At 35.2% G+C, this 10,856-nt stretch overlaps 2 protein-coding genes across 2 annotated transcripts in view; one reads left to right on the top strand and one right to left on the bottom strand.

Annotated features, from left to right (window-relative positions):
* The window catches only part of LOC107720053 (cleavage and polyadenylation specificity factor subunit 4-like), a 2,114-nt gene extending 1,570 nt beyond the window's left edge, over positions 1–544 (top strand). The window contains exons 7-8 of the mRNA XM_016527643.1: positions 70–237; positions 350–544. Of these exons, the coding sequence (XP_016383129.1) occupies positions 70–237; positions 350–418 (237 nt within the window). The 3' untranslated portion in view covers positions 419–544. The remainder of the gene's footprint in view (positions 1–69; positions 238–349) is intronic.
* Positions 545–1,786: 1,242 nt separating this feature from the next.
* Positions 1,787–3,295, bottom strand: LOC107720056 (ATP synthase subunit f, mitochondrial-like). The gene is made up of 4 exons (XM_016527648.1): positions 3,202–3,295; positions 2,270–2,377; positions 2,041–2,157; positions 1,787–1,930 (listed from the first exon to the last, which is right to left on the bottom strand). Exons 1-4 carry the CDS (start codon positions 3,215–3,217, stop codon positions 1,902–1,904), a joined length of 270 nt encoding a protein of 89 aa, XP_016383134.1. The 5' UTR covers positions 3,218–3,295; the 3' UTR covers positions 1,787–1,901.
* Between the last annotated feature and the right edge of the window lie 7,561 nt (positions 3,296–10,856).

The raw sequence follows: 10,856 nt of genomic DNA on the forward strand, positions 1-10,856 counted from the left end.
TTTTTTTTTTTCAAAACACGTTTAATGTTTATCTTGATACTAATGTTTCATCTTCATTTTAATCTCCAGCAGCAAAACACGCAGCCCACAAACAGGTCATCACAATCACTCATCCAGTTAACCAACACCAATGTCCACAACAACCAGAGAATGCCAAATGCTGTTGGGATATTGCACTCTAACAGCATGGGTGGACCTCGCGGTCCTCGTCCACTGGATCAAGTTACGTGTTACAAGGTGGGACACCATTTGATTTTATGCAGAAAGTACATTTTTTTGACATAGTACTCTGATGCATGATGATACTTCAAATGTACAGTCACATTTAGTATCTGTTTGCTTTTTCCAGTGTGGTGAAAAGGGCCATTATGCAAACAAATGTTCAAAAGGACACCTGGCGTTTTTGAGTGGACAGTAAAGTTTTCTACAAAAAGGATCTCCAATAAACGTGACTATAACTTGCAAAGTGAGATATATCATTCCTAGTACATTAAAGAAATAGTTCACCCAAAAATGAAAAATTGCTGAAGATGTACTCACCCTTAGGCCATTCAAGATGTAGATGAGTTTGTTTTTCCATCAGAACAGATTTAGAGAAATTAAGCATTACACTTGCTCACCAATGGATCCTCAGCAGTAAATGGGTGCCATCAGAATGAGTCCAAACAGCTGATAAAAACATAAAAATAATTCACATGACTCCATCAATTACCGTCTCGTGAAGTGAAAAGCAGCTTGTTTTTAAAAACACAAATCTGTCATTAAGGCATTTTATCTTTAAACCATCGGTTCCGGCCAAAATACAAGTCCATAATCCACTGACATTTGTTTATAATAGTTTTGGACTATTGCAGTCATGTGGATTATTGTGTTTTTATCAGCTGTTTGGAGTCTCATTCTGATGGCACCCATTTACTGCTGAGGATCCATTGGTGAGCAAGTCATGTAATGCTAAATTTCTGTAAATCTGTTCCAATGAAGACACAAACTCATCTACATCTTGGACGGCCTGAGGGTGAGTACATTTTAATATTTGGGTGAACCATTTCTTTAACTTTTCACTGCAAAAGCTTTAGTTGAGGGACGTAAATGTGGCTCTACCTCACTGTACATGTGCCAAGTGCATCTCAGTTACAGTACACACTGAAAACACAGAATGATCAGTAACCACCGTTTTCATATAGATCTTTGTTTTTCTTTCACATGAAACCTTAGTCTTTTGTATTGGAGCAACAAGCATCTTGATTGCTTAAACTTAAAAGCAATGTTGAAATTAAAGGGAAATATATGAAAAATATCTTTTTAGAGAGAATGTTGTCAATTAGCAACCAAGATTATCTGAAATTGGAGAGGCAGAAAGGACATCACTTTGTAGTCTATCAAGATGCTTAATGTATATATGAAATGAAACTGATTTGTTGTGTTGTTGTACTGATTACAATAAAGATTAACTTGATTTATGAAACCATTATCTTGGACGCGTTTCGTCTACATTTCTAAACATTACAAGTAGCACAATATCAAATATTCATGTGGTTTTAGCTTTTGAATGGTCCTTTTTGCTTGAATAAAGACTTCCCCCATTTTCCCTAGTAATCTGGGCTGCAGTGTTACTGACCACTTAATCCGTTTTAAAACCATCCTAATGCTAGTGTCATGACATACAAAAACTGTATTAAACCCCAATCAAATTCATACATGTTTAATTCATCAAGAAATTTGAATATTAATCAAGCTCTTCTACATACAGCCAACATTTCGTATACTTTCAATAAAAGAGTCAAAATTAAATAAATGTCATTTTATTCTTGGTCACAACAGTCACAAACAGAGAAAGCTGAGGTGTGATGATCACACTGCTGCAGACAAAAGATTAGAGTGGCCTGGTGGTCCAGTGGGTTTCAGTGGTACTTCCTCCACCTGTCATGCTCTGTTGGGGGACAAAGAAAACACGTTTTCAGTAACACTTAATTTAGACAGCAGTACAACAGTGAAGGACACACTACTACCGATTCTTTAATACATTTAGTTTGTACTTACTGATGTGATCGTATTCCCAGAGGTAGCTCAGAGCAATGTAACCAACAAGGAACATGGCAACTCCACCAATGCCACCTTTCTTCACATTGATGTATTTGTTGAAATATCTCTCATATCCTAAAAGAAGTTTTGATTGGGGAAAAGATTATGCAACAGCTACAATAAAAACAGAAACAAATACAATACTGATCAAAGATATTTTTGTAATATTAAATACACTGGTCATTACCTCCACGAACACTACCAAGAAGTCCATTTGGGGTGAAATCTCTTGTTCCGAGCCATGATGGCAGTTCTCCGAGCTTGACGTCCATAAGCCTCTTCTGGGCCAGGGCCACTGGGGGAAAAATACATTAAATAAACAGTTATAAATACAGACATTTCACTGGGTTTTATTTGGTAATCCCAGTAAGCCAGTTCTCCTGTGCATTCAAATGAAACGGAACTAATTAGTTGTATGCGTTGCTTAAAGGATGTCCCACTTCAGTCTGACACTGAAGCTTATGCAAAATGCACTCGTTTCAAATCAGACCAAACAGACACAAAATGCACCCGGTTTGTTTGCTTTGACATAGAATAATTTATAGTACTACAACAGTACTGTTTGATAACTACTCAGTACCATGATGTATACATACAGAAGAACTATACTTTTTGTAAGAACACTTCCACGCCAGAATATTTATTTTATTTATAGTTACTATTGTCACTATAATTATTTGGTCTTATCCTGGAGACTTTCAGCATAATGACAATATTAACCTACAAAATTAAACTCTGTTGCTATAAAAGAGTTATTATTACTCGTGAATGGACGCGGTCAGGCTCTATAGACTTGTTTTATGTCATTAACTAACCAGCACGCTTCACTATCTCGAATATCTCACAAAACACTACGGAAGAATTTGCATGTACTGAAGATGATATTCAGTCATGACTGTAATCGGAAAGCCAGTGCGGCCAATGTTACTGAAAGTCCTTGACATGACTCGCGTCTGCCCGCATCGAGGCCTTGAGCCGCACTGCGCACAAACGACAACATGAACATTCACTCCATTCATGCCTTCAGATGCAGAAATAAATAAAAGAATGCGCTTTCTGTAAAGCCTTGCCATCCAACAGTGAAATATATTCAACTATGCATGTCCCATTGAACCGTACCTGGTTTATCCGCCATCTTGCTCTGAACTTCAAGATGATGGCTGCAGCGGGGCACGCTGGGAGTGAAATGGAGTGACGTCTTCTTCTTCTACTATCGTTTTATGGCGGATGGCAAACCAACTTCTGGTGCATTTACCGCCACCAACTGGACTGGAGTGTGAAGCACTAATAAGCAACTAATATATATATATAAAATTCCTAAATTCTCCTGATTAATACTATTTCTTTAATGTATTTAACAATAGCACCATATATTTTAACTTGTTCTGCACGCTCTTTCAAAAAGCTTGACAAATTAAATGATTCAACACCCATGTTTCTTACTTCCTTAATTAGATTTAACCTTTCATTTTCATATATTTTTTTTTTACATTTTATTAAAACATGCTCTATTGTTTCTGCCTGATTACAAAAAATACATTGACCTGTTTCATGTTTCCCATATTAAACTGAGAGTGATTTAATCTAGTATGCCCTATTCGGATGCGATAAATAATTGTATCTTCTTTCCTATTCCTAAAAACACTTCTTCCATTTCCTACTTGCTGCTGAATATTATACATTTGTCTGCCCTTGCTATCACAGTTCCATACTTCTTGCCATTTTTTGTTTATGAATTCTTTAATTTTCCCTTTAACCTCATGCTAAGAGTCACTTGAATATCTATTTCTGAGTGTTTAAGAGCTTGCTGAGCAAGCTTATCAAGCCTCCACCCCCACATGAGCGGGAACCCACAAAAATGTTATTAAGCTTACATTACTTATTATTGACAAACTTGCAAGAATCTCATATATAATGTCTTGCCTTGATGATTTTACTCCACTTGCAAGGCTCAATATTGCTGCATAAGAGTCAGAACACATTACCTAATCTTGGTTTTACATCCTCTACCCACTGGAGTGCTACCACCATGGCAATTAATTCTGCTGTATACACGGATACATGATCAGTTATTCTTTTCTTAATACTAGTTTGAAACTTTGGAATAAATACTGCAGCAGCTGTTCTGCCAGAGATAGGGTCTTTAGAACCATCAGTATATATATGTAACCACGAAGGATAAGTCTGATGTAAATACTGCTGTCTGTACAATAATGTTCTTAGGGGTTTCTTTCTCATTCTTAATTTTTATTTGTATTTGAAAATCGACTATTGGCATAGGAAAAATCCACGGTGGTATACTGGATAATATCACAGTAGGGCTAACATCACAGTCTGCAATACCAACAACTTGTGCTTCCCTTTGAGCATTCCATCCAAAGCTTTTAATATTTTTGTTTCCATGCTCCCAGCATTCTTCAATCATACCCTTTACTGGATGACTCTCTTTATGTCCTTTTAGATTAACCCAATAATTCATTCTTAATTTATACCTACGAAGGAATAAAGGAGCTTCCCCAACTTCTACCTGCATGGCTGCAATGGAAGATGTTTTGAACGTACCACAACATATTCTAAGAGCTTGATTCTGTTTAGTTTCAATCTTTTTGAGTGTGGTTTTAGATGCAAATCCGTAAATAATACTTCCATAATCTAAACTTGGTCTGATTAATGTACAATAAATTCTTTTCAATGACAATCTACAAGCTCCCCATTCTACCCCAGATAGACATCGTAAGATATTTACTCCTGTTTTACATTTCTTAATCAGTTTTTTAATGTGCATTGCAAATGTCAATCTAGATTCCATCCAAACACCGAGATATTTAACTACTGAGACTTGCTCCAGCTCCTGTTTGTACAACTTCAACTTAACCTTTGGTACATTTTTCCCTTTTGTGAAACATATAACTTGTGTTTTAGCCACAGATAATCTGAAGCTCCAATTATTTGCCCATACCTCCACTTTATCTACTGCTTTTTGTAATCTTTGAGACACACATGCAATATTACGTCCTCTTTTCCATATTGCCCCGTCATCAGCAAATAATGCCCTTCCAATATCACCTTTAAAATTACTAAAAATATCATTAATCATAATATTAAAAAATATTGGGCTGCATACACTTCCTTGAGGAGTTCCATTGTCTATTGTGTATGTCTCAGAATACTCTACTCCTACCCTAACCTGTATTGTTCTTTCAAGAAGGAAATCCATAATCCAATTATATAACTTTCCTCCAATTCCCATACATTTAAGTTTTATTAAAAGTCCCTCTTTCCAAAGCATATCATAGGCTTTCTCAATATCAAATAAAACCCCCACCAATACTTCTTTATTTGTCTGAGCTTTCCTGATATCGGCTTCTAGGCTTAAAACAGCATCCATTGTATTCCGACCAGCCCTAAATCCACTCTGATATGGCGATATAAGACCTTTTATTTCCAATATATAATTTAGTCTATGTATGATCATTTTTTCCATCAGTTTACATAAATTAGAAGTTAATGCAATTGGCCTATAATTAATTGGACTGGATTTGTCCTTTTCAGGTTTGCCTACTGGTACTATTATTCCATGTTTCCACGAAGAAGGAATCTTTCCTGCATTCCATACCTTGTTAAAAAGATTTAAAATAATTTTTAAGGATCTATCTGATAAATGTTGAATCATTACATAACATATATCATCTCTTCCAGGAGATGCATGTTTAACTCCCCCTAGAGCCATCTTTAATTCATACATAGTAAATTCTGCGTCTAAAGTGTCTCCAGAAGGACTTCTTTTCATCATCACATCTGGGTGCTGATTCTTGTTCTGGATTCTACACTTTTTAATATCCTCTGATACATTATCATCACTATGGACTTTAACAAATACTTTAGCCAGCATTTCAGCTTTTTCATTATCTGTCACAGCTATTCTTCCTTCATCATTTTTAAAAACTGGAAGAGTTTGATTTCTATATAAATTCCTCCCATTTTCCTAATTGATCCCCATACTTCACTTATGTCAATATCTTCTCCTATTGAATTACACCAATCTCTCCAGTACTTCTTTTTAGCTGCTCGGACTATTCTTCTTACTTCAGCTTGCGATTTCTTATATTTAATAAAATCTTCAAATAAATTAGTCTTATTGATTTTTCTGAATGCTTTATTCCTATTATGTACCGCATTACTACATTGTTCTGTCCACCAAGGAAACTGCTTTCCTCTTTTTACATTGTCCCTTTTTTCCTATAATATTATTAGTTACATCATACAATACTTTACATATTTTCCCATTACATTCATCTAGTTCTGGAACTAAAGCGGTGCGAAAGGCCCTTATGTCTTCCATCATATTTAGTTCTACTGCTGTTTTTTTTTTTAGTTCTACTGCTGTTTGGAGTGACGTCACCGAGCAAACTGGAGGAGGGCGGGGTTTAGAGATCACGTGACCGCCGGGTAGACGCTAGAAACACTCTTTACGTTCACTTCTCATTACTCTGGAAATACCACTATCTATGGGAAATAAATGCTGTTTGGCATTGATAGCTATAAATATAAAGAAACAGAAAAACAATCTGTTTTACATGTTTAATATCCTATTACTTTTAGCAAAGTTCTATAGGCCTACACAAAAGCAAATACGCTAATAAAATACTAGTAGGCCTAGGCTACGTTTTCGGGCATTTGGTAATTAAACTATTCAGTATAAAAACGATCTCTGCATCTCAAAGGCAGAGATTATTATTAAATTATTATTAGTCGGCATGAAATCAAAATGGACTTTATTTACTTTACTAGCGCATATTGCTAGTCTTGATGTAAACAATGGCGTTCCTTTTCTGATGACGTCAGTTTGATGGCTTGGGCAGAATATCCTTAAACACACCCCTCCAACCGTTAGATTGCTATGAGTGAGAGACAGAGAGGAGGAGCGCCAAAATAAAACCATGCCCTCTATTCAATATTCCGTTTCAGCTGGAAATACGTCACTAAACTGAAATAAAGTCGGCAGCAACTTCCGGTTCACGCGGACTTTTAATTTTATACGCTGGTACCACTGGAGGGAGACATTTGCTACATACCATAGACGGCAGACTTTTTTATTGCGTAACAAGAACAGTAATATATAACACATATCATATACATATATAGAGGATCACAGTGTTTTCAGCTATTATCAATTACATTCATAATAGCATCAAATGAACAAACAGAAAAAAAGAAAGAAGGGGAAAAAACTACAAGGGATATCTTACAAGAAATTTCCATAAGAAAAGTATTCAAAAATTCTATACTATTCTATCATTTTTGCTTTTTTATTTCTTAGATATTTTAAGTTGAGTCAAGTCAAAGTCACCTTTATTTGTATTGCGCTTTATACAATACTGATTGTGTCAAAGCAGCTTTACAGTGTCAACAGGAAAAAAGTTTGTCAATAACGCAAGAAGACAATAACAGAGTCATTTTTCCAGCTAAAGTCAGTTCATTGGTGATTCAGTGATGTCATCATCCAGTTTAAGGTTTCAATGTAGTGCTTACGTTCAATCACATACACAGACTTGTTGGTAAAACAGGTATGAGGTAAATGCATCAAAACACGTCATCTTTCTGGTGGTAAAGCATGTTAGTGGTCAGTACAGTTTTTATAATGTGAACATTGGCATTTATCTTTACATGCAGATTATCTTCTCTGAGCAACAGACCAACATCCTGCTTTTAGTTACTGAATTCATTGTTGCAAATTTGAGTAACTGTTTTAGGGATGTCTATAGGCCACTGCCTTTAGATAAGATTCATTTTGCAGCATTACAAAGTGTGATGATTCATTTTATGGATTTGTGTTGCTGTCAGGATTATTTTTTCAGAGGTTTTCAAAGTCACACAGTACAGATGACAAAAACAGCATCAGGTTTTACAGGCTCTTTCCTTAATTGAATGCCCAGAGTAAACCTTAATCCAAGTCTTTCCTACTGCCATTTGCATATGGCTGAAAACCAAAAGCTCTCTTGGCAACTGAAAGCCTTTGAGTGGATAGGTGGATCTTAGATCATGTATTTACAGTGTATATACTTTAAACTGTAAATATACAACATGGATTTTTTTTTTCTCATGACATTGAGTAAATGTAGTCTGTGTAACCAAAATGACTATATGTGCATTTATTAGGGAGAATCATTGTAAGATACTATAGGCTAAAACAAATGAACGGTATTTTTACAATCAAAATGCTGGTGCAAAACTTACTATTGAGTAACATTCAATAAATGAGAAAGAGAAGAGGCTGTCATGGTGATCTCATTAGAATGTATGAGCTGCCTGATTCACTGTGGTAGACGCATTAGACAGGAGGTCAAAGGCATAAGTGCCATTCATTACTCCGCTCTGCCATAAAAATCCCTGGCAGAATTATAATTTTGAGATTTTAATTAAGATGGAGCAGCAGTCACATCAAAGGACACATCAGTTCATAGTCTTTCAGGAGTTATACGGTCCAGCGTGCAGTTACGTTATATTGATTTTCATTATTCACATATCTGCTCTGATTTTCACTAGCCATATGTTTACTCTGCAAATATTAATCTTTCATTGCTGTAGGACACATTATAGTGGGGTTATCACATTTTATAATAATATTATTTCTAATCTGTTTTCAGAGAACCAGGTTTATTAGTTCATCCATAATGTCTGCTAACAGATGGAAGATCAGGCCGATCTCAATTCCAGACTCTAATTGAATAAGTTAATAATTCTTGTGATTAGGAATATGATGTAATCGAAAGAATGTTATTGTTCTGGCTCATATATCTGCCATGTGAAGGATAGTGAATATATAAATTCCCTGTGTGCCAGTGGATTCCATCTTTCTTTCTTTTTTACTTTTACTTTCTTTGTTTGTAATTTTTTTTGCCTGTGTTTCATACTGAATACTACCATACTACTCATACTATTGCTGCAGGATTAAGTATACTAGGATGATCTATATGAATAGGATAACCGGATTACCTACTGCATTTGCCAAAACAAGCAGTGGACAACTGACCTTACTGCATGAAGTACTGTATCCCACAATGCAATGCGCTTCACTTGACCTGCTATTTGATGGTTGAACCACAAGTAATATCCAGTGTTATTTTAGTATCATTGAGATACTGTAGTTGTATTTTTATATTTTGAATTAGTTTTTATTTTTAGATGTTCTGTTTTTATTTTAATTTTAGTTAAAGTTTTGCTAATTTTGATGTGTGTTTCTGCCATTTATTTTAGTTTTAGATTTTTAGGTTTTATTAATTTTTATTTCAGTTTTAGATATTTTATAAGTTAAACAAAATCAAATGAGAAATGTTGCTTTGGCAACTAGCTGAAATTAAATATAAATTTTTTTGTTGTTAATTTTTTATGGTTTTAGTTAACTTTTATAATAATCATTTTTAACATCTCTTTCTTGAAAATTATTTAGACTGCCAAATGTAAATACAAATGTAATGATATTTCTACACAATAAAAATTTTTTTTTCACAATAACCCATTTTATTTTCAAGAACTCAACTGCTTAATTACATGCAAAATAACGAACATTGTGAAATAATACTGTTTAATTTACTATTTAAAAATATAGCAAAATACAGTGCATAATGTACAGTATTCAGTGTGCTAGTATTCCATTCGGAACACAGCCCTTGTTTTTAATCTTATAATAGCATTCAAGGAAGATCAGTTTACACTGATTGTATTAATAAAGTTAAGACCTTGAAGTGTGTCCAAGTAATTCTTCCTCATTGCATGGCTCACAAGCTAATTGCTTTTGACAATATATCAAAAATCTGTCTGGCAGAGACGAGAGACTATTATGTTTTGTATTATACATTCATATCTGCAATAACTGTCATGATGGGAACGAACATGTATAGCATAATGATTTTTAATTTACAATATCCAATCTCATTACATATACAGAAATTAATTGTTATAATAACCTATACTACAAATATTGCATACACAATTTCTACGGTACAATACATGCCACCTCCTGTAAACTTTTCACCCTCCCACAATCTCAAAAATTATACTATAGTACACAGATTAACTCTATTAGACTCTGAAACATTTTCCCTGTGGCTGTTAGACTCCAGTAGGAGATGGTTAGGTAGGTGCAGTTGGAGATCTCGGAAAATGCTAACTTTAGCCTGATAGCACTGAAAGCGAACGTCCCACCCTCCCTGCAAATCGCCGTCCAAAGCCACGCCTCCTGGACGCATATACGCTGACAGATCAGATGACCAAAGACAACATTACTACAATACATCATGTGTCATTCACCGGTGAGAAAACTTTATAGCACAGTTAGTAAAAGTACTACAATACCAGGAAGGAAGGTCAGGTTGTTGATGTTAGCCTGCCATTGTCGCTCTGTCTGCAGAGCGTACATGAACGCGCTGATGACCGAGCGTTTTGATTGGACGAACATTTCTTGGTCCTAGCCTTCCACAGAAAATATAAATACAGATAAATACATTTAGACCACTTAACTTAAAGTGTTAGTTCACCCAAAAATGAAATTTCTGTCATTAATTACACACCCTCATGTCGTTTCAAACCCTTAAGACCTTCGTTCATCTTCGGAACACAAATTAAGATATTTTTGATGGAATCTGAGAGCTGTCTGACCCTGCATAGACAGCAACGCAACTGAAATGTTCCCAAGTCCAGAAACTTAGCAAGGAGATCGATAAAATAATCCATGTGACATCAGTGGTTCAACCGCAATTATACGAAGCTACGAG

This window comes from Sinocyclocheilus rhinocerous, unplaced genomic scaffold (assembly GCF_001515625.1).
Source record: "Sinocyclocheilus rhinocerous isolate Xijiao unplaced genomic scaffold, SAMN03320098_v1.1 scaffold273, whole genome shotgun sequence".
Lineage (NCBI taxonomy): Eukaryota > Metazoa > Chordata > Actinopteri > Cypriniformes > Cyprinidae > Sinocyclocheilus > Sinocyclocheilus rhinocerous.